At 37.0% G+C, this 24,736-nt stretch overlaps 5 protein-coding genes across 5 annotated transcripts; 4 read left to right on the top strand and 1 right to left on the bottom strand.

Moving 5' to 3' along the window:
* Window positions 1–4,926: 4,926 nt before the first annotated feature.
* On the top strand, window positions 4,927–5,076 carry B0H65DRAFT_415169 (uncharacterized protein; the record flags this gene model as incomplete). Its single annotated transcript, XM_062823970.1, has 1 exon — window positions 4,927–5,076. A coding segment is annotated over one exon (150 nt), but the record flags the coding sequence as incomplete, so codon positions are not given.
* Window positions 5,077–16,839: 11,763 nt separating this feature from the next.
* On the bottom strand, window positions 16,840–18,265 carry B0H65DRAFT_485598 (uncharacterized protein; the record flags this gene model as incomplete). The annotated part of the gene is made up of 2 exons (XM_062827682.1): window positions 16,840–17,873; window positions 17,959–18,265. Coding segments are annotated over 2 exons (1,341 nt in total), but the record flags the coding sequence as incomplete, so codon positions are not given.
* A 1,254-nt stretch (window positions 18,266–19,519) lies between these two features.
* Window positions 19,520–20,553, top strand: B0H65DRAFT_564364 (uncharacterized protein; the record flags this gene model as incomplete). The annotated part of the gene is made up of 5 exons (XM_062830252.1): window positions 19,520–19,563; window positions 19,638–19,703; window positions 19,772–19,894; window positions 19,991–20,033; window positions 20,113–20,553. The coding sequence occupies 5 exons, from the start codon at window positions 19,520–19,522 to the stop codon at window positions 20,299–20,301; spliced, it is 465 nt and encodes a 154-aa protein (XP_062686938.1). The 3' UTR covers window positions 20,302–20,553.
* Window positions 20,554–21,742: 1,189 nt separating this feature from the next.
* B0H65DRAFT_544808 (uncharacterized protein) lies at window positions 21,743–22,464 on the top strand (the record flags this gene model as incomplete). Its single annotated transcript, XM_062829329.1, has 5 exons — window positions 21,743–21,789; window positions 21,855–21,920; window positions 21,984–22,112; window positions 22,196–22,313; window positions 22,399–22,464. The coding sequence occupies 5 exons, from the start codon at window positions 21,743–21,745 to the stop codon at window positions 22,462–22,464; spliced, it is 426 nt and encodes a 141-aa protein (XP_062686939.1).
* Window positions 22,465–23,265: 801 nt separating this feature from the next.
* Window positions 23,266–24,734, top strand: B0H65DRAFT_585203 (phosphoribosylglycinamide formyltransferase). Its single transcript, XM_062830916.1, has 2 exons — window positions 23,266–23,898; window positions 23,983–24,734. Exons 1-2 carry the CDS (start codon window positions 23,475–23,477, stop codon window positions 24,252–24,254), a joined length of 696 nt encoding a protein of 231 aa, XP_062686940.1. The 5' UTR covers window positions 23,266–23,474; the 3' UTR covers window positions 24,255–24,734.
* The last annotated feature ends 2 nt before the right edge of the window (window positions 24,735–24,736 follow it).

Genomic DNA, 24,736 nt, shown 5'->3' on the forward strand with positions numbered 1-24,736 from the left:
TTTTATTAATACTATTGGTCGGGGATGGTAGTTTCCTCTTTATTGAGCTAAATATAATAGCTTCGGCTAACTTTAGGCTAAAGGTATTAAACGGGTCGATATTATCGTCGTCGTCGTTCCTTTTGGTATAATTATTATTGTCTTTCCTTTCGGTACGCCCTTCATCAGAGGTTAACGAATTATTATTATTATTAGATAGCGACGGAGGCGGCGAATTTATAGTGCTATATTTTCCCTAAAATTCGGTCGGGTTAACGGCAATGATATTACTACCTTATATAAGGGTAGGCTTGTTCTAAAAGAATAAATCGATTTTAACATCCTTTAGGTTTAGGTAAATAGTAAGTTTATTAAATTTATCGCCGTATTTATCGCAGGCGGTTTTGAGGATTGGCTAAATATTATTATTATGAATTTACGGCATTTTATGGCCTTGATTATTAATATAGCTTTTCCTATTTATTATTATACGTTCGTTTATATAAACTTCGGCTATTTCATATAATATTGTAATATATATAAATTTAAAGTAGAAAAGGCCAAGTCTTTTATTCTTTTTTTCGGCTATGAAGTTATTTTCCTAATTTAAAATAGGGGCGACGTATTCGAAGAGCAATATATATAGTAACTTATTAAGTTTTTTATAAGCCTACTTTTTAATATAGTTAATATTAGATTATATAAACATAGGCGCCTCTTTATCGATATTTTCATTTTCTAATAAGACCTTTAGGAGGGTATATTACTAGTAGAAACGGAAATCTATCGGGTAATTTCTAATTTAACCTATAATGAATTTTAATATATTATTAAATAAGAATTTATATTCGTAGGCTCCGAATTATTCGTTAGTATAATTATATATTTCCTAGAACGTAAATGTTAGGGTATTAATTTTTAGGTAGAGGTTATAGACGACAGAGGGCAATAAATAATTATAATATCATATATATAATCTTTTACACTATATAATATCGATAATATTGTTTATATTAGTTTATTCTTTATTAGGAAGCTTATTAGGGTCCCTCTTCCAATTATAATAAAATCGATATCTATTTTCTACTATATTTCCAATAGTTTTACAATTAAATAGCTAGAACTAGGAAAGGTATATTTGCATTATAATTTTAATTAATTATAATTATATTAATAGAGTAAAATGTAATACTAATATAATATAATCTTACATCGCCTCTGCCTTTTCTTTTCTACCTTTTATAATAGATCCTCCCTTATTAGTAATATAATGCGCGGACGGGGGTATAGGATTTTAGGTTATTACTAGTTGGAGTCCGCATAATCCCAACGGGGATACGGACGCGGGCGCGGATATAAATATAAATGCCGGCGCGGATACAGATGCTGCCAGTAATACCTATATTTACTATACTTGGAGGCGGTATTCGCTAGTATCCTCTCGAACTTATAATAAATAACGATAATATTAGCGTAATCGCGAGGGTACTATCTCGAGGAATAATATATAGACTCACATTGCGGCGACGAAGTTTACGCTTTTTATTAGTAACACTACTTACTATCCGTAATAGTCGAGGAGGATTATTGTTACCCCCGTTATTAGTATTATTATTTAGTATGGTCGAGAGGGGTGCGCGCGTGCGTACGCGTGCTTGCCTTCTTACCTTCTTACTTATTTACCTGCTTGCCTTTTTGCTTACTTGCTTACAAAAGAGTAAAAGAGGGGTAGAGGAAGCGAGTGCGACTAGTATTTAGAATATTTGTACGTAGAGTTTTGGGAGATTTTATGCGCGGTATTTGTAAGACGAGTGGATGTTCGGTTAGATTCAAAATCGATCTGGTCGCAATAAATAGTAGTCGCTAGTGAATAGTAGAACGCGGTAGAGATTCTACCAACTGGCAGTGAATGGTAACGAGGTAAATAGGTACCTAGAAGATAAAGTTCGGACGATTGCTTCCCCTACTAACTTTAGGTTTCTTATAGGATTAATAAATTAATAACTTTCCTCTACGAAATCGAAGATTCCTATTTCGTTATACGCGTAGTTAGGGGCAATACCGATTGTATTTAAAATGCTACTAAAATTGAAACCGCTAGGTAGGAAGCAGAGTAAGAACGTGCAGGCTAAATAGTATAAAGAGCGTGTACAGCCTAGTAGTATTTTCTCCCTTTTATTTGGCCCATATGGATTTAATTTTTAAGATATTATTAAAGCGTTGAAAATTATAATTTAATTGGATCTAAATATAGTAATCGAAATATATGGGAAAAATAGACTAGAATATGTACGTTTATATGTATTTCCGCTATATTATACCGGCGATATACTATAGTAGGTTGAAAATACTGGATTCAAAGGTCTCCGTGCTATTAAATTTTATTGATGCTACTTTATATTTCTTATAAAATGTGGACTAATCGGCGCCGACGGGGAATAGGAGCGGGATTTAAATATATAGATCAATTGCGATATTATTATTTATAGAAGGTTTTATTATTAAATTAATAAGATGTAGCAATTTATACTAGTTATAGTAAAGGATATTAATTAAAGCGAGGCTAAGTAGTATAGTCGCTAATAGGGTATTAAAGCGTTATACTTTGTACTAATATAATTATTACTAGTATTAAATATTATTATAAGTTGTATGCTGGATCCGGGCTATTGGGAATATAATGGTATTATTAATTTACTTTACTTCTTTTTTAGGGATAATATTCTTAATCCCTCTAAGAGGGCTCAATATATAATTCGATTATAGTTATAGCAATTCCCGCTTGGTTGGCAAAAGTTATATTCGCTAATTAAGTATTTACCTATTTATTTCATATTAGTGTATGCTAAATAGATGATTATTATTCTAGTTATATTATTATACTAGTTATATAGAAACTATATAAGTGTACGGTTCTGTATTAAAATAGAAGCGGAAGGTTTAGACCTAATTGAAATTGTAGTTGAAATAATAGTTATATTGGCTAGAAGTATTACTTTGCTAATGGGGTATAATGTACCAAAGAAAGATAGACGATAATTAAATACTATATTATATTGTGTACGCTATTTATTTAATTAATTGTATATATTGGTATATAGGTTAATATCCGGGGGATTAGCGGTATTGAATATTAGGTTGGCCTTGGTATCGGCTTTAGGTGCCGGTAATATATCGCCGGTAGATGTAAGCCCGGCCGGTGCTCCGGGTATGCTAACTTTAGCCCCGGAAGTAGATGTAGATAACGAAGAAGTGGCTGATAAATAGATTAAACGGATATAGTTATATATAAAGGATATCTATTGTCTTAATATTTATATTATATTGTACTACCTACATTTTGTAGAGGAGTATACTATGCTGGTTAATTTTAATATATTAATTGGAGAAAAATTCTATAGGTACGTTTGAATGCGATGGTTATAGATAGTAGGGTTATATATGTGGCGGGATGGGAGTTTGGCGTATTGCGACGAATTTGAATTTGAAATCCGATTTCAAAATTTGGATTTTGGTTCGAGCTAGTTAGTTTAATTCCGACGACCCGGATGTACTTTCGTACCCTTACGTAATATATGCTCCCGGCGCTATTAAAATTGTAGATGTATGATGTAGGAATAGAGAAAAGATTGTATCCCCGAATACAATCGAATGTTAATTGTTTGGTAAATATTTTAAAATTCGAGTTTACGAAATTAATTATTCTAATATCGAAAAGGTGTTGTTAATAAAAGCTAATTTCGGGGAAGCGGTACGATTTGTTCTATAGAATGTATTTAAGTATAACGATTTAGAGTTAACGAGCGATATATTGGACTTCTACTAATAATACCCTTCCTTATTTAATAGGGTTCTTTTACGAGAGGATTGTAGCGCTATTAAGGATAGGGAATAGAAGAAGATTATCGAAGAATTTTATGAGATCCTAGCTAGTTAACGATTGGGATTAGTTAACGATATAGATTATTTGTTACTGAGCGTTATTAATAAAATTAATGAGAATGAAATAGTAGTAATATATATAGTTAATGAACGAAAACGATTACCTCGGCGTATAACGTTCGAAAATATTTCGGTATTGTAGTAAGGATTGTATATACGAGCTTATTAGAACGAGTATAGTGCGCCTTCGATAGTCTCCCCGTCGCTAATAAAAAATAGGGCCTTCTAATGGTTCTATGAGTTCGTATTTATAAATAGGTATGTACTTCTACTACTAGCAATATTAATGAAAGTGATGTATGGAGTGGGAATGTAGTGATGGTACCGGGCATTTGCTCGAGTTTGGTACTATTTGGTGCTATTTTTATACTCGACTATTGTTTCCTATATAGATATCGAAGATCCATTGGTATATATATATTATTCGAAAGTATATACGATTCTATATATTTAAAAAGTATTTTGACCGCTAGCGGGCTATGTGCTATTGAGATTATTATTGTTAAAAAACTAGCCTTTTTGTTGGCTAAAATCCTATATAAACGATGTAAATATTTTATATTTATTTCGCGGGAATTTACTATAATATGTATTTCAATAAATTGATAATTAGTTATTTGGAATAATTATATTAAGGTACTATAATTGATTATTAGTATTAATTTAATAGTATATATAATGCGCGATAGTATATCGATGGCCTAAAATAACGATATTATTCCCTAGATGTAATATATAGTATATATTATTATTCTTATTTCCTAAGCTATGGTATTAATATATTCGGTATTATATTATTTAATAGCGTATTAATATATAATTCGCGCTAAGGTATTAAAAGACTGATATACGTTCGAGTAGGGCGATTATATTTAGTATAAATTTAGGAGTGAAAGAACCCGTTTTGGCTGTATCGATTATATATTTATATATAATATCGATTATAAGAATTAGGATAACCGATTTGTTTCTATTATTATTAGTTGTATTAAATGTAGTAAATAACGATACTTATTTTTGAATTTCGAAATTATAAAAGAGGAGGACGAGTTTGTGATTATTGGTATTAATGTTGTGAGCCTGGTGTGCTTGTATATGGTTTACGTAGTTGGAGTAGGATTTGTTTGGGTCGATTGGGATATATATACTTTTTAGCGATAATTAGTATATTAATATTTTAGCGCCTTCGGTAATTTATTCGCTTAATAATACGATATTATTTCGATTTATTTGCCTTAACTGATGGTGTCCGCTTGGATATATCCGCCTAAATGTAATAAATGTTTATAAGGGAGTTGTTAGTGCCGGTATTTTGTCTGTGAGTTTTGCGTTTAATTATGATGTATTGTATTGATTTTTCGATATGTATATGTTATACGGCGGTCGATAGTAATAGTATTGGTAATATCTTTAAATTGATAGTTATAGCGACCGTAGCCGTGCTTTATATTGTTTATTGTAAGTATAAGCTATATATAGAGGTATCTATTGAGGTGATATTTGACCGCTGTGATAGGCCGGCGAGACGTGTAAATTGTAAAGAATGTGAGTGCTCTGCTATATATATGTTTCTAATTGTTGATAACGATGTAGGCTGGTATATGTTTATATTATTCTACGTATTTATATCAGTCTTTTGCTTTATGCTTCTAAATAGATGTAGATTGTAGTATTAACTAGGTGGATACGAAGATAGGTAGGTGATAATATTATACTGGACTTTCGATCCGATTTTTGAATTATACGGCCGGACCGAGAGTATGTGTGTATAGTTAATAATTATTTAGTGACCTTTTATTTTAATTTAGTATTTTGGATAGGAATGTAGGCCAGGATTGCGGGAAGATGCTCCGGTTAGTTATATACCCGCACTATTCAATTAGATATATTTTTAATTATATGTGTTTATATTATTAATAATAATTCTATTAATCGTATAGGTTTTACAAGTTGACGTATATCGTATACCTACCCGATTAAGTAAACTATTTATAGGATTTGATAATATGTATTTTTCTTTTTATTTATTTCCCTTTCTTCTATTGAATATTTGTTTAATTAATACGAAATTAATAAATAGTAAATTCTTTATATACGATTATGATAATAGCTTTAATTATATATTAATAATGCGATTGTGCGTAGGTGTAGGTATTTAATTTAGTGTGCAGTGTACAACCGTATAGCCGTATAGCCGTATAACTATATAGCCGTACAGCCATATAGCCGTATAGCCATATAGTAGTATAGCTATACAGCCGTATAGTAGTGTAGCCATATGGGGAGCAAACTAGTCTTATTTACTCAGCTACCTACGTATAGCCCTTGCGTCTCTTTGTACCTGCGGGTCCAAATAGTTATAACATCCCCACTACACTTACCTACCCACCAATCCTAATGTCACACTATTTGGACCCACAGGGTACAAAGAGACTACGCCACGTATGGCGGCGGAGTGGATAGGGGTTGATATCAGAGTACGACTGTTATGAGAGACTAGAGCTAACCGCCAGCGTGGTCCGTGCTGTAATTGTAGCTGCAGTGTTAGATTGGGGGCGCGGTTTATAAGCGTAACCGCTAGCGTAGTTTATATATAGATTGGGGGCGCGGGATTGGGGTCGCGGTATTGGAGTTACGGGATTAGGGTACGGGATGGGGTTGGAGTCGGGATTCGGGGTTCGGACGGAATGTAAATTACTAGATGAAATATACGTAGGTACTGTACGTATAGTTATAAGCGTGACGGGCTGCTTCCTATTTATATTTTTAGTCTGTATATTTGTATTAGTGTAGATCCGCGCCCGATTAGCGGTTCTAAGGTACGCTTTAGCGACCTAGCGCTTAGGAATTGGAACTTAAATGTAACGGGTCTGCACGAGTAAAGTATAGCGTATAGTCGTATAGTTGAAATGCTATATTTAATAAAGAGGAAAAGGAAGGACTGTACTAAAAGGGTATAGTTAAAAGAAGGTTTTGTATAGATCGCTTAAAGCGTACGGGCCAAGCAATTATGCGGGTCTGGCCAACTAGAAGACTCGTATCCTTATCAATAATATAGGATACGGTTTAATATTAGCTAAGTTTAACCCCTAGGCTCTAACCCTATAATATTACCCCCCTACTCCCCTTTAAACAAAGGCGGTCTATCGTATAAAGTATTAAATATAATTAATTATACAAAAGTAACGAAATCTATTACAACCGCACCCAACCAAATGCCTATCTGAACGGAGAAAATTAATAATACTAGAAAAGGTAAGATATTTCTATTTAAATCCCTAAATAAACGCTATACAACTACCTGCCTCCTACCCGAATTAGTAACAATACGCCTATCGCTTACCCTTACAAAGCTACGCTATAGCTTAGTACTAAAATTAAATTAGGGGATATTTCTAGACTTTGCCTATTAAGGAACCTCTTTTACTGTATTATATTAATAATTCATAATGAAAATAATTGAATTAAAACTATTACCTAATACTTTGTAACGCTTTACTTCTCCTACTAATAGTTGGCTATTATTACTACCGTAATTATATCTTTTCAATATACTTCCCTTACTGAGGACGACCTCAATAATCCTTATACTTACGAAATATAATACTTACTCCCTCTAATAATCGCATCGTAAATAAGTACCAGCTTTAAAGGCCAACTACGTAATAAGAAATATTATTAACGGGATTAGTCCGGACAAAATATTAAGGACCCCTCCTTTTAAATATAAGGCGCTCTCTTAACTGTAGTTTTATTAGGGCCGCTAATACTAGTTTTATTTAATCCGAATATTCTTCCTTTTTATAACTATTATTATTATAATTACTTAAACCCCTACCAAATTATAATAAATTAATTTTATTTAGTATAATTAGCGTACTCTTAAACTAGAGCTACTATTATTATCACCCTCTCTCCTCCTCTATCTCTTTATTTAAATAGAATTCAAAGCTTTCCTAGCAACGCTAACTCAATATCTCGAACGTCTTCAACCGAATATACCTAATAAAGGCAGAAGCCAAAAGAAAAATATTACTATTAAAATATTCAATAGCAGGCGAAAAGTAAGAGAATAAATAGTAAAATTACACTTCTAAATCGCCGATAGCTAATCCATCTATATAAAACTTTACTTACGTACTTAAAACCTAGGTTTCGAAATCTTCTTTATTACCTAAGAACTTATTAAATTAGGGGAATACCAATTTCGGAGCGGCGGGTCTCAAAATAATTTTAGTTATTAACGTTTAGAAGGCGGCCGTAAGTTACTATAAACGTTTGTAGGGATCTTAAAATTAAGGAATCGTAAGGAAAGTTAATACTATTATCGAGAGGGACGGAAGTCCGGACAGTAGCTATAATTAAGATTAATTATAAGCGAACGAGAGGGATTGAACAATATAAATAAAAAGATTTATTACTAGAAGAGACGGAAATAATAAAGGGGAGAGAGACTCTTCGGGCGTACTTACGAGAGAAGGGTAATAGTACTAATTTAAAAAGAGGGTCAAATATAATGTAACAGGTCTATACGAATAAAATATAACGTATAATCGTATGGTTAAAATACTATATTTAATAAAGAAGAAAAGGAAGGATTATATTAGAAGGGTGCAATTAAGAGAAGGTTTTATATAGATCGCTTAAAGCGTACGGGCTAGGTAGTTATACGAGTTTGGCTAACTAGAAGGCTCGCATCCTTATCGATAAGGTAGGCTCCCTATTGATAAGGCAGGCTCCCTATCGATAATGTAGGATACGGCTTAGCATCAGCCAAGGTTAACCCCTAGGCTCTAGCCCTATAATATTAGATTTCTAGTTAATTAGGAGCTTCCCTTAGACTAACAAGCCCTATAGATTCAATATACCTTGTAAGTCCAATATGCCTTGTTTTATATAGTAGCCTAGGATATATAATAAGGCCTGTAATATTCTATAGAGCCTATTACGCTCCCTATATTTCCGTTGCGGTAGTTTGGTAGTATCATTATACTCAATTTCATTTGGTTTACTCAAATGTGGTTGAAATAGTGGCTTGCAAGGACTTGAAACTAGGGTGAATAATTATTATTTGAGCTTAGAGGTCTTCACGTAGGTAATATACGGTTGGGTAAGGTGAAAACACCTTGAACAATCTAAATTCAGCATACCCTAAGCTAGTAGACGCTTCTTACCTCCCTGAAAAGGCCTATTATATTGAACTATACGGAGGAGGTGATCACATATAAATCTGAAAGACGACGAAAGTAGTAGTAAATGTCTTAATTAATTAAAGAGAGAGAAAGAGAAATCTAAAGAAGGGAGACGAAGTCTAATTTATATATAAGGTAAATATATATAGATTGTATCTACCCTATACCAAGAATATTAAAATATAATAATAGTTTCAATACTCCCCCTCGATCTAAATATGAATTGCCCTATAATAAGAAAATAAATAAAAAGGGCTAAAAACGGTAAAGGTAAAGTTATTTACAAGTGTCTTTCTTTCGCCTAATATGGTTAATACTAATGAAACCTAATAAGAAAAAGGATTACCGCTATAAGGGTTGATATAAGGACGGTAATATAATATCAAGTATAATAAATTTTGAAAACGAAGAGGAAAAAGTAAGTAAAAAATAAAAAATATAAGAACTTTTAATATAGAGGTTATGAGACTATATAAGCAATTTTAATCGACTCGTCTTAATATAACGGTCAAAATGAATATATTTATAAAGCTGTACGAGGGTTAGAAGGTGTTGAAATGGTTGTAAGTCGATTTTTAAAATTCCTTATATTAGGGAATATCGTAGAAATTAGAAAATCGCAAGTTAAACTGTCGATATAAATATATATTTAATTGGGGGGAGTAGGATCTATAAATAAAGGATTAACCTAGTATAGAAGTAACGAAAGGTAGAAGAAGTAGTATAATAACTAACTATCGGGTATAAAAAGTCTAGTAAATATATATGGGGAAATAAGCGGTTAAATATTAAAAAAGTATTAATAGGTTTTTAATAGTAATAATAGGGTAAAAGGCTCTAATAACTCTAAAGCTTAATAATACTATTTAAAGATATTTTGGAGTAGAACCTTTATAAAAATATTAGTAAATTATTCCTTAATAGTTTTATATTAGAAATTTACGCTCTTAATAGCCTATATTTCCTTATACTATATTTTTTAAATATTAATATACTTCGTACGGGAATAATATTATAGATTCTTCGCTAGAGTTATAATACCCTAATTATTATAGCGGATAATAATAGCGGAATTAGTTATAAAAGAGAAGTTTAATAATAGTCTCTTAAATTAAATCGCCTCTTTAATTACCTATATTTATATTATAACCTTTACTTCGCAAAATAATCGAACGATAGTCTATTAGTATTTTCATTACTAATTAATAATTATACTATTAATATAAAATATATAATTACTTATAAAGTATTTAGTAGAAGTATCGCCGCCCTAATCGATATTTAAATAAATAGTAAGGATAATAAAAAATAAGCTAGAATAGGTAAAGTAAAGTTTGAAAATATTGTGAAGATATTTAAGAATATATTTTATAATTAATATATAGTTTAGAGTTAATTTAGTAAAGTATTAGCTACAAAAGAATATTACGAAAGTGATATCTAGACGTATATTAAATATTACGTATATAAGGAAATTAATAGTACTAACGTACTAATATTTGTTGTTATTAGAAACTTTAAAGTTATCAGCGGATTTAAAGATTTTATAATTATTTATAAGGGTAGAGATAATACTATAATTTAATATATTAAAATTGCTAAATACCTTTTTAAAATAGGCCTTTGAATTAAGCTTAAGAGTACGATTTAATTTATTATAAATTATAATTATATTTAAGTAATAAGAATACGGACTTATATTAGTTATTTTAAATTGTTTACTTAGGGTATCCTTTAGGGCTTAAATATTGGATTTGGAAGGGCTGGTAATAAATAGATCGTCGATATAGATAGCGGTATAAGTAGTACCTTTATTAAAAATAGCCTTATCGGCGGGTAACGGAATAAAGCCGAAGTCGTAGAGGAAGGTAGTAAATATATTATATTAAATATATAAATTCTATTTTAAATTATAAAGAGCCCCATTTAATTTATATATTAAAATTTTATTATTATTAATAATATCGGGCGGTTATTCTATATAAATTTCTTCCTTAACTAGACTGTAGAAAAACGTAGTTTAAACGTCTATTTATTCTAATTCTAAATCGAAGGTAGTAACGAGGGCAAAAATAAATTCATAGTTTATAGGCTTTATAACCGAAGCGAATATTTTATTATAATTAATCCCTTCTCGCTATTTCAAGTTACGGACTACCCAACGAACCTTATAGCGAAAGACTTCGCTCTTATGATTAGTTTTAAATTTATAAATCCATTTCCTAATTAACGGTCGACGGTTAATGCTATTAAAGACGAGGGTCTAAATCTAGTTTTTAACGAACGATTAATATTTTATTTATATAGCGGCTTATTAATACTATTAATTTAGTTATTTTATACCTTTTCGATAATTCTTAGGTTCGGGGGTAAGTAGGGTAGTAAAGGTAATAAGGGCTAATAGGTCGATATTAGTATATTTATTAGTAACTTTTAATAGTAATTATTATTTTTTGAAAATAATAGGAACCGGGGGGTATAATTCGGAGTAATAATTAATAATAGTACGTTAATAATCGGGGTTAAAAAGACCTAGGTCGCCGCCGATATAAATAATATTGAATATTAGTATAGATAATTTTAATAAAGACAGGTCTAATAAAGTTAATTAAAATAATTAAAATGGGAATTAGAGTAGCCCGTTTAGGAGTAATAGAGAAAAAAATAGTTAGAATAAGGGTAAAATGGCGTAAGCGTATTGGAATTTCCCCTTAACTATATTAATAAAATTCCTCCTAAATCTAAAGCTCCCTTTAAATTAGAAGTAAGAAATAAATAAATTAATGGTAAGAACGCTAGTAGAAGTAGTAGCGGGGTAAATATAAATATGATTTATATAAGAGGCCGTAAGGGTATTAAGGAAAAACCTATAGGGGGTTTAGTTAAATTTACTCTTAAGTAACCCTACGCTCAGTTAGATAAATTGGGAAAAGAAGAGTTTAAATTTATAGAATAAGTACTAAAATTAGAATCCGGCGCGTAAATAAGGGAAAACAGGTTAATCATTAATTCCGGGGTAAGGTTTAGCGAAATATAAATATAAATTTCGTTAATAATTATATTATTAATTAAAATAACTTTATTTATATTTATAAAAATAATATGATTTAATAAGCTTTCGTAGCCTAATAGTTTACTTCGGCCGGCTATAAGTATTAACTTCCTTAGGAAGTCTGCGTCGGGTAATTTATAATAGTAAAGGGTATTAATAATTTTTAAATATAATAAATTAAATTTATAATTATTCTATACTTTAAATAGCGTTTTATTAATAAGCCTATTTAAATACTTATTCTTTAAATAAATAATTGTTTAGAGAAAAATCGGCTATAAACGACGGTTAAAGTTATTATCCTCTAAGATAATAGTAAAGCACTCTTATAAAATCCTATTAAAGCGTTTTAATATATTACTTTATTTGTACCAATTGATTACCGAATATATTAATTGTATAAATCGGTTTGTATACTATAATTAAAATCATTTATTAATATTTTCGCTAGCCTAATTGAAGTAAATATAATAAAATCTATACTCTAACTTATCGAATTTATTATATTATTATTCTACTATACGAAAAAACTCGTCTTTAATTTTACTAGCGTAGGCCTAAACGTATTACGTAAAATTATTTATAATAGCAACTTAATACTATTATCTTTATAAACTTTTAAAGCGAAAGGGGTTATAAATATTTATATAAATATATTCAAGAGGTTGACTCCCTTTATATACTAATTCCTTATAAGGAATTTATTTTAAATAGCTTAATATGTATTTATTATAAAAGTAAATATTAAGAACGGGGTAAATATTAATAAATAGGATTTAAAAGGAAACAATATTTCCTTCGCTAAAATAGGTAAGGCGGTTATATTATATTTTGAATTTCTATCGTTCATTAGTATAAGTAGCGAAAATAAAATATAGTATTTAATTATTAGTCAATTAATATACAATATATATTCTATTTATATTAAAGCTTCTGAGGCGGATCTTCTAATTATAAAGTCCTATTGCTAAGCTATTTCCGAATACTATAATAAAACTCTTATAATCGAATTGTAATATAGATAGGAAGTTGTAAGCAATTTAGGGTAAATAGTACGCACCTTCTAATAAAATATAAAACGAATTGCTTTTATAAATAAAAGTACGTAGTAAATAGGTACCTATCGCTTCTAAAGTAATTTCTATATTACCTATTCTTGTAATAGGAGGGTTAACATAAGGGCGAAAGCTTTTAAAACCGGTTTTATTATAAAAGAAGTAATTTACGGCACTAGAATTAATAACGATAATATATTTGAAATTATTTAGAAATTTATAACGAAATTCTAAAGCGGATAATGCAATAATGTATTCTACGAACCTAGAATTAAATAGTAGGGCTATAATAAAGAAAAGTAAATTAGCCAAACGGGTATCGATATAAATGGGGTTAGAGTAAATAATTAATTATATAATAATTAGATAATTTAAAGTAATAAACATTAATAATAACAAGGCTATTAAGAGTATAATGTTTAAATTAGTAAATAATAGCGATAGTAAAGCCGTTAAAGACGGTAATATAAATAAAGAATATATAATTAGTAAAGACGGATATAGGGACGGATATAGGCATAGAATAAATAGCGGGTCGGTTATTATAAAATTGAATATTATATAGCCTATAAATTCTAAAAAATTAATAATAGATTGTAAATTACCCGCTTCCTAATTGTAATGGGAGCGCTTATTAAAATGCAAATCTTTTAAAGTTTCAATTTCAAATTCTTTATTATCGAAAGCGGCTATTAATAGTATAATAATCGAATTAAAAGATCGGTCGCCGTCCTTTTAATTTATAGATTAATTCGCATTTTTATAACGCTTAAAGTACTAAATACTGTAATAAGAATCGCTATAATTTAATATTTTATATACTAAATAGGGTACTTGAGGGCGTTCTTTATTAGTATTGTATAGTCTTTTATTATTAGTATTAGTAACAGTCTTAATAACCTTAATTATATATTAAATTATAAAGGCTTTTTGCTAGGCCGGCGTATTGAATACCAACTTATCGGTATTATCCTTCTATTATTTAGCTTATTAGCGTTTAATTAGAGCCTCTTTAATTTTAATAATACGTTCAACCCTCTTAAATATAACTGGGGACCGGGTGATTTTATTAAATTCGTCCCGCTCCGGTAAGATAATATATTCCCAAATGAATTTAAAAACGAAAATAATATATAGAAGGCCTAAATACCGAATAAAATAATCGATTACTATAGAATCAGGTAGAAAGCAATAATTAAAATCCATTTCAACGAATTTATATTAAGTAATTTATAGCTGGCTAACGTAATCGGCAACGCTATTGCAAGTAATGAAAGTATTAATATAAAACCGAATGAAAGTATTAATAAAACCTTTAAAATCCTTTAAGTAATAATTATCGAAAATTTATTAGAGAGCCTTTACGATCGTCTTCGTATTGTAATTCTTAAATTCATTATAGATCGTTATAGCGATTTTAGTAATAAAGAAATTAAATTATTAATATTATTCAATATTCTAATCTTCAACCTTTTTATAGTATTTCTATTCAGGGATACCGGAGTAATAGACAAGGAGGTTAAGATGGTTAATGATATTATATTTAGAGCGCGCTAAAATATAAGTAGTAAAAGCATAGCGTTAGGCATAATTATCGCTTCTGCTAACGAGAATTAGGAGGGTAATAATTTCATTAAAAGTTTTATTAAGCATATTTAAAATTTAAATATTCGGCGGGGCCGGGCACTAGAATATAGTAGTAAGGGCATTATAAGAGAAGCGGGAAAAAGAACGGGAGCTAGAAGAGGAATTATAATAGTAAAACCTTAAAACTCTATAGAATTAGGGGGTAAAAATAGTATTAGATTTTAAGTAAGGCCCGAAAGAATAATAATAGAAAATTTTAATAATAGTATAATAAAAGTTAAATTTTAAAAGAATTTATAAAAGATTTAAGGTACGGCGGAAATATCTTTTAAAAAATAAATAAAATTATAATAATTAAAATAGCGGCGGGTAAGTAATAATTTTATAAGGCGCGGCCGAAAATTATACCGATATATTTTTTATTAAAAATATTATATAGAGTAATTACGCCGAACCATAAATATAAATATAAATATCTAGCCTATAAAAGATTTGTAAATATAATAATATAAAGTAATAGTGAACGATGTAATAGATACTATAGCTAGTAAAGTAGCGGTAATAGTAGAATATATAAAGTACTAATTAAATAATAAAAGGGGCAAAAACGGTCCTTACTCAATAAATCGCACTTCTATTAATACGAAAGTAAATAAAATCTCGTAATATATTAAAAATCCAACGATTTTTAATAAAGATAATAAATTCTCGTAAAATATAATAAATTCCATAATAGCAAATGTTAGGAAAAATCCAATATATTTATAACGTAGTAAAATATCCCCGCGTTTTAAATTACCAAAGTTTTTCCTATACGCAGAGTACGTATAGTAGTCCGTACGTATAGTCTATACAAGTATAAACTATATATATAACAGCTATAATCAATAGTGGTATTTACGCTTAGTAAAAAGTACAATCCTTTTAGAGTGCGAATAGTATCTTTTCTCAAAGAGAAAAGGTAATAAGGGGGAAAAAGGAAGGAAAGGGGGGGGTAGGTAAGTATTATAAACTTAATTATTATTTATAGAACGCCTAGCGTATCCGGGTTTATAACCTATTTGTTGGAAGGTATCGATCGACGAGTGGATATGGTACGAAGGTACGGTCGATACGGTTGTGTGGAGCGTTTAAAGTGGAGTAGAATAGTATATAGAATATAGGGAAAGGTAGTAGATTGATAGAGATATCGATGAGTGTCTAAGATATATTTCTTTTTCCCTTTCTTCGAGGGAAGCCCTCTTTAAATAGACTTTTTGGATTAATAAATCATCGAATAATTAAACCGTTTATTCTTTTAGAATTGTTATTTTCCGATTATTCCAATGGTGTTACGTATATCTTCGTACGACTAACGTCGAGGCCGGAATTCGAATCGAATTTAAAAGTCTTCTCGGACTTCTTTCTTCACTTCTACTCTATATAGTCGTTATATGACGAAACCGTTTATATAGTCGGGAACGTTATGTTTCGTTCTTTCTAATGGAGTTACGTATGATTTCGTTTGATTAACGTTAAGGTAGGAATTTGATTACGAAAATCGAGGTTTAGATTTTCCTCCGGGTTATCTTCCGGATTCTATTTAGGGTTAATCCCTATTATAAATCGGACCTTTCTTCCGGACCGGAATTTTTCTCCCGTTATAAAAATAGTATTTATATATAAAAATATAAATTTTATTTTTATACCTACATATTATTATATAAGCCCGTAAATCCGTTATAAGTCTATTATTATTTATATATATATATTAAGTCTATAATTACTAACACTACTAAACTATACGGAGGAGGTAATTACGTATAAATGTAAGAGACGACGAAAGTAGTGGTGAATATCTTAATTAATTAAAGAGAGAGAAAGAGAAATATAAAGAAGGAAGACGAAGTCTAGCTTATATACAGGGTAAGCATGTGTGGATCGTATCCACCCTGTGCCAAGAATGCCAAGACATGGTGATGGCTTCAACATATCAGAAACGACAAAAGACATCAACTAGTATAAAAGAGGCAAACCAGAAGTACGCTCAAGCATTATAAGCATCCTCCAACGGCTGTCCACCAGATCCCGCTCCCGCGTTAGAGCCCTGGCCACCCACATCCTCCTCGAACTTCCTCACAACTCCCTTCAAATCAGCCAGCATCTCCGCGAGCAAGTCGCTCGACGCCGGGACACTGCCCTCCTTAACCAGTTTACAAACCACTTTTCCCACGCGACCCACGTGCTTGGCCTTGGTAAGTATGGCCGCGAGGCCCTTCTTCATGCCCTCTTCCTTGGCTTCCAACTCCCGCTCCTTCTTCTCAACTTCTCTGGTGCGACGCGCAAGGTTTTGGGTTTTGACGTGGAGCTGACCCGTCTCCAAGTTACGGCGAGCAACAAGGTCGCTCAGCCGACGACACTCAAGTTCGAGCTCGGCATATGTCATCTTGTCGGATGCAGAGCTTTTTTCGGCGGCGGCCTTGCTTTCGTCGTGAATCTCCTCTTCCATCTCCTTGTCCTTGATCTTGTGCACTTGCGTGCTTTGGGCCTCGACTTTGGCGAGGGTCTCGTCGATTGATGCAAATTTGAAGATGGGCGTTGTACCCTGCCCCTGCTCTTTGACTTTCTTGTTGAGCAGTTGCTCAACTTGCTCTTGCAGTGAATCGTTCTGCGCCTTTAGGTTCGTGATCTTGTTGGAGAGTTTGGCTTTCTCCGCAGCACTGTTGTCTTTGAACTTCTTCAGTTCAGTTGCTAGAGCCTGCTGATGCGCAATTTCCGCCTCTAGCCGGGCGGCACTTTCCTTCTTGGCCTGCCTCAGCTCGGCTTCCAAAGCAGACACCCTGCTCGTCATCGTCTGCTCCGTGACTTCCCTGGCAATTTCGGCTTGCTTGACCTCTTCCTTCAGGCCCTTGATCACGTCGTTGTATGCGGTCGCAATCGCATTCTTCTCAGCCAAGGCCTGTTCGTGCCCCTCGATTTCCTTGTGCATCCTCTCTATTCTCCTCGACAGGTACCGGTTTTCGTTCTCAAAGGCGACCAACCGGCGGCTAAGCTCCTCAGAAGTGCAGCCCGAGTCGTCAACGCAAACTGAGAAACACGTTCAAGTTAGCGATCAGCGAACATTCAAATTTTTCATTGGATTTCCTCGCCGTCAGTTCATGAAGCCACTTACTGTACTTATGCCACATCTGGCAATCCAGGAAGAAGTCTTCAAAGTCGTTCGCATAAGGCGGGTAAATTACGCCAAACAACTGGAGAGGCGCGATCGATCTCGCCCACCATCTCCGCCTGGTCTCTACTTCTCTGTCAAGCTCCTCCCTTGACACTTCTGGGTGACGCAGATGTACGTGATGGAGTAGTGCGCGCCGATTCGTCACGTACACCCTTCCGGGTCCATGAACATGTAGCGGCATCTGCGGTTGCTGTACCGCCGCATACGGTGGGGGAGGATATGGGGGAGAAGGAGCTTCGTCAGCCATCGTAAGTTTTTGAGCCGTTGTTGGTTACCTTACTGAGGAGATGAAAAAGGAGACGAAGAAGAAGAGGCCGAAGAATGAGAGGAAGAAGAGAAAGGAGAGTGTACGGTCAAGTTGAGAATGAACTTGAAGGAAACCGAGTTTGGCTGTTGAGGAAAGAAAAGAAGTGAGTTTGCGCGAGAGTCATCTGAAAGTACCCCGCGGCAAATATCATGCAGACTATTGTGGCCTAAAATCATGTCTTCGTCTGAAGTATGAAACGCGTGAGTAGAGATAAGGGGGACTTCGGAAAGAGAATGGTCAGCTCATGCTCTAGATCAGCACACACGTTCTCACCAAACAATATCACAAAATTCAGTCAAGCACCGCGATTCTCAAGCTGAAACATACATAGAACACTCTATTGTAATCCAGTTATGTGAGGATGAAATCCTGTATTTGAACGTTCCCTAGTTAATGCAAGTTCAACGGGTCAACATGATAGAGGTAGCGTACTATTGTGTGAACTATTCGAGTATTGGGCCAAGACAGAGTTTTGGACTCCCAGGGCTCTTGTTTTTTAAAGGGACGTATGATCTTCCAAGACCCACATAAAGGAGACCACGAGTTTGGAGGTCAAGGCTACCGTGTGCTTGTAACAAGAGGCCGAACTCGTCCGCTCTGTTTGCTCGTCACATATCCGCCATCTGCCCGAGATCAGAAGCAACTACTGGATCATATGACGCTAAATTTAATCCGATCAAGGTGTTCTCAATGTACTTCAAGGCATATCGCACGTCCGTTGATGCCTTTTGAGTGTCAGAAATGGTCTGCCTACAAGTAGACATGGAGATTGGAGGTATGACGACCCATCAGCCAGGTACTTTGCCTTGCTTAGGGTAGAGTGGATATAAACGGCTTGTATTGCCGTAGATCAGACGACGCGAAGGGCGGTGAGTGGCAGGGCTACATATACTATACCGTATGTGTCTGGTACCTCTACGGGTACCTGCTGCCTGGTGGTAGCCCTTCTTCTGCTCTAGTTCTCACCCCTCCTTGTGATTTTACCGTGGGGTGGCTGTCACCGGCTGTCAAAGCTCACTGCCAGTCCTTCTTGAAATTCTTGCCAGTTACCACCCCACTGCGGCACGGTATAAATCTTCTCCTTCTACCCCTACATCCTTGTGCCTCTTCTCCTCTTCTTTTTTTGTCGCCGTTCGGTCTTCTCCGACTCACTCAAAGCCATCTGTCACTTCCTACCGCCGCAAGCAAATCAAGATGCCTGTCCGTCTCCCTGGCGACCCTCACCCGGTCCGCGAGCCGTAAGTCAGCCCTTCGCCTCGAATCTCAATCACTCAAGCACTTCGTCCCCGCTCACGCTGTTTCCCGCTTGTAGGACCCTTCGCTCGGTCTTCTGGGACCTTAACCACCTGGCCATCACCGGTTATGTGGGATACTTCGGGTAAGCTCACATCTTGTAGTGCCTCTACCTATCTCGCCGTCAGATTGCCAACCAGTCTTGTCTCACAGTACCCACTATGCGTACCTACACTGCTTCGACGAGGCATTCCAGGACTGGTGTCGCGGGGCCGGCATCGACCCCGACACTCCGTTTCGCCGCAACGGCAGGATCTTGCCCATTCCGCTGGCCAGGTACGTGGCCGATATATCTGATCACATGCTGAACACAAAGTGATATACTGTCTGCCTCGTGGCATGTCGCTAACCTTTGTCGCTTGATGTAGCAAGCTTTAAGCGCACACCAGCTGAGGACGAGAAAAAGGAGAAGGAGGTCCGGCAACAAGGTAGAAAGTGAAAATAACGGGGAGGTGTCACTTACCACCGGTCTCGGTCGGGAAGTTCTTCCGGAGGAAGTGCGCAAGGAAAGCTATGTCACCGTGGGTGGCGTGAAGACTTTCCGCACCGAGCAGCAGGCGTTCATGGACGATCGGGAGGCCAAGGAGCTTATGGTCATTTACACAGACCCATCGGATATTCCACCTACGTGCAAGATTCCTTGTGAGACAGAGAGAGCTTCAGAAAGACACTTTTTAGCCTAAGTCGTCTGCTTACGAGCCTTCGCTTGATGCCGATCGACCGTACACCTCAGAGAAACCGTTCAGCTCAGAATAACCGTTGAGGCTACGGTTACGGCGGCGGCTATCGTGGTCGTGGCGGATACAACAACTCATACAACAACCGCCACGACGACATGACCGAAACTGATGAGGACTGTCGAGGAAGCACATGGCATGGAGGATTCACCAAGGGACTGGGTTAGATCATTAGACCAAATATCAGCCGTCTTCATATCTTGCTGCGTGCGCCTTGACAATGGTGAGGTATCGTGAAGTGCATTGTTGATGTAGTGTGAACATCAAGCAAAAGTCTCACCATTACCGTCGCTTATGATAATGTGTTCGAGGTGAGAGGACGGGTAGTAGGCTCTGTCTGTGTTGACATAACCTGGTCGTCGACATGTTGGTCAAGTGGCCTGACTAGGGCCTTAGGCACTTCACTCAACTTTTTACGTTGCGCCGCTTCTTCCTGCTTGGCTTCCAGCAGGATATGATACTTAGACGTAGGAAATATGCGTGATTGGATGGGAGGTTTAGGTCTTGTTTCGCAATATGGTATGCACGTCAGCATTTGTCCAGGTGTTTCTTTCCTCAAGCGTTGCAGTCGAAGGTCTATGGCTCTTTCCCAGAGACGGGTGGGGTGAGCTCTCATCTGCTTGAGGCTATACCATAGATAATGCCAATGGCAGGCACCAAGTACAGCAAAGAGGCTTGGCCATGTCTGCATTGCCGAGTTGGGTACCTAGGATCATCCGCTCATACTCCATGCCATGTGAATGGAATTAGGTTGTTCGCAAGAAACTTGGTACGAATGGGAGTGCAACTGAGCTTAAGAAGAGAATGTGATTTGTGTAAATGGCGTTGGAATGGGCCAAGGTCCTGGACCTTGGAGGTTTTAGTCAACTAGGTAGTGAAGTTATCAGTTGTGAGAGGGAAATATTGTGATCTCCAGGTTGTCGTCTTCAGGTTAACTATGCCGCTATTCATAGGTAGGTAGTGAAGTCTTCCAATCTTCCCAAGCCAAAACCTTGGAAGTGTTAACCAGGGAGAGAAGGTTCATACCAGGTCGAGTAAAGAAGCACCAGTGTCACTGGACATATGGTGTCAGGTTCAAGGTTTACAATGGATTCAGGAACGTTCACTTCGTCGAACCTGGCGGCAAAAGGTTCCCTTAATGGCCTTTTCAAGGCCTCCGATTCTCCCAATAAATGGTCCTCGGTTCCTCACCCTTCCTGTCAGCTAGCACCCAGTCTTTTGCATCACTCACGCCCTCCCAGGACTGACTCTGCTTTTGCTGGCTCGTCCTCTCGCCGACACATCTGCTTTGCTCCAACACGACATCCCTTTCGACATTTTTTCTTTCCGTGATGTTCGCCTTTGTTGTTCTTATTCCAGACTTTGGTCAGTGAATGATACAACGAAGATGGGCCCACCGAACGGCATTCATGGAACGAACGAGACGTTGGCTCCGTGAGTTCCCTCCTAGCAAGTTAGTCTTCTGGCTCGGTGCCTCTGCTAACATGGTCACAATGCAGAACAATTCGTTCGGTTCTTGCCGATGTTGTCAAGAAGGTTGTTGAGGAAGAGACTAGACAAGGCTGGTATGTGTGTGATGCAACAATTTTCCCATCATAAAACCGACACTGACCCAGATTCCATCATAGTTCGTCTGTTGTCGCTCGTATGTTGAGCAATGCCGATAAAGCGTGGGCAGAATATTGCCACAGGGCCGGCATAGACAGGGACACCCCCTTGGGTTCCCCTTTCCTTCCCGATGACGGATCAGGCGAAGAGTATGAGCGTGCTGCATGTGAGTAGTTGGCGATGGCGAAAGATTTGACATTATGGCCTCCTAACCCTTCGTCCCCTCCTACAGGGCGTTGCGCGCCCAAAAGCCGGCCGATCGTCTGCCAGCACGGAAGATGCTATCTGCTACTGCAACAGTCGAAGATGGCGGAAGCCACACAGCCGGCACTGGCAACTTGGTCGCACCCGTACGCTAGAAGTAAGCACCCCTATGCAGACTCCATCGATAGCGAAGTCTTGAGCTGACAGACCTTGAATCCATAGTCACCCTAGCTGGCACTACGACCCAAGTGCAACGAGGCCCAACGCCCGGCACCAATGATGCGCGCTTTGCGATAAGTCGTTTGCGGCGTTGAGTAAGCACAAGAGGACGTAAGTGACAGTAAATCCCGGAAATTGTCCCTTGATGACATTCATTGACAATGAAATCGGAAGCACCCGTAAAGACAGAAGGCCTGTGGTTGACTGCTCGCTACCGTCGCTTGACGGATCTCCTAGTTTTTGCTGCCACCGGCCGGTTGACGGCAATGCTCTTCGTGAGCATATCACCGGGGTCGAAAGGATGTTTCCTAGCATATCACCGGGGTCGAAGGGATGTTTCCATGAGGGGGTTGGGTGATTCATATCACGATATGGTGTCTGAAAGACCGACAGAACCACTAGATCGTTGATACCGGAACTGAAGCGCCACAAAGAGAGGTTTAGTAGCTAATGAACTCGTCCCCAGGTGCTTCTGGGTGTTTGTTCTTATCCGCCCATGGCCCATGTCGTCTTTTCGTCGTCCTTTGCTGTCAATATTTCTCGTTCGCACCTGGCCCATGGAGTAAAGTCGCTTTGCCGTAGCTCATTTCTATTGCGTGGAAAGACGTTAATTTTTGTCGGATAATGGTTGTGCGCATCCTCAGGTAGACCGTCATGATTGATGTTGATGATGTTGATGAAGAAAAGAAACGAAACACAAGTCAAGAAAACGACCGACGTCAAAAGTGGGCCTCTCACGTGAAGATAACGCACCACCGATAACTTTATTTACGCGTTCCCGCGGGGTTCGGTGGGTTTTCAGGGGGCTGCAGTCCACTGGCACCTACTGAAACCCACTGGAGCCCCTCTTCGTTCCGGGGCTTCCCCTTCGGCCTTCCACCGTTCCCCTCACTGGAGCAAAATTTCGGCTGCTGTCACGTCATTGGGTCCGGTCGAGGTCCGACGGAAAACCCATACCACATCATCTTCCTCACCACGGCACTCACCCTTTCACTTCTCACTCTCACTTTTTCACATACGGGACAAACGAGAATCGACCAGTTCATTTCCCTAACCCATCCATCCGCCCGCCCTCCCACTCGCCCGCCATGTCCTCCCCCGCAGAGTGTCGCATCCTCGTGTTCGCCTCCGGCAACGGCTCCAACTTCCAGGCGGTGGTCGACGCCCTGGCCGCCGGCAACATCCCCAACGCCCGCATCACCCGCCTGATCGTGAACAGGGGTAAGGCGTACGCGACGACGCGCGCGGAAAAGGCCGGGATCCCTTGGGAGTACTACAACCTGATCTCGCACGGGTTCCAGGCGCGTGGCGAGACGGACCCGGAGAAGATGCAGGAGGCGCGCAACAAGTACGATGCCGCGCTGGCCGAGAAGGTGCTCGCGCTGGATGAGAAGACGGAAAGGCCGCATCTGATCGTGCTGGCGGGCTGGATGTACATCTTTGGCAAGCACTTTTTGGGCCCTATCGCGGAGAAGGGAATCAAGGTTATCAACTTGCATCCGGCGCTTCCTGGTAGGTGGTTTGTCTGACATCAGGTGGATGGTGAGGGAGGGACAACGGGATTTGTGCGCTGACAATTCATTCGCTCCGCACTAGGCAAGTACGACGGTACACACGCCATTGACAGGGCGTACGCCGACTTCCAGGCTGGAAAGTTGGAGAACAACAAGACCGGTATCATGGTGCACTACGTTATCGAGGCCGTCGACCAGGGTGCGCCCGTCCTTGTGCGCGAGATCGAGTGCCGTGAGGGTGAGAGCCTGGAGCAGCTAGAGGAGAGGATACACTCTCATGAGCATTCTCTCATCGTCGAGGCTACCGCCAAGATTGCCGGTGAGATCATCGCCTCTCAGCAGGCGCAACAGTGATTGGTACTGGGAGCGGAAAATGAGGATGTGGTATAGCGATGATGATGAAAGACGACAAACCTGTAGAAACGAAAGAAACAGGACACGAAACGAGCATTTGGGCCTTGTTCAACATCACAGGTTCAACAGGATAGGTATGCAAAACGACAGGGCAGAAATGGGATTCGAACGGAAAAGGACTAGGCTTGGGGCGGATCGTAAACAGTCATGGATTTCAACACTGAATACAGCTAGTACAGGGCACGGGGAGAACGGCGTGATGAGATGAACTACACTTCAAGGTTCCCCTGAAAGATCAGAACAGAGACGCGCGTTCAAGATGAAGGACGCTCCTTCGCGGCTGTGTTCAGGATCGTGGGACAAAAACACCAAAAGATCCATGTCGCGATGGATGAACGACGAGTCAGAAGAGAGCAGGGATGGCTAGTCGACCTGGGCGAGCTGGGCAAAAAGCACAAAAAAACATACAACACCAGGGATTC

Source organism: Neurospora tetraspora (genome assembly GCF_033439725.1).
Source record: "Neurospora tetraspora strain CBS 560.94 chromosome Unknown B0H65scaffold_1, whole genome shotgun sequence".
NCBI lineage: Eukaryota > Fungi > Ascomycota > Sordariomycetes > Sordariales > Sordariaceae > Neurospora > Neurospora tetraspora.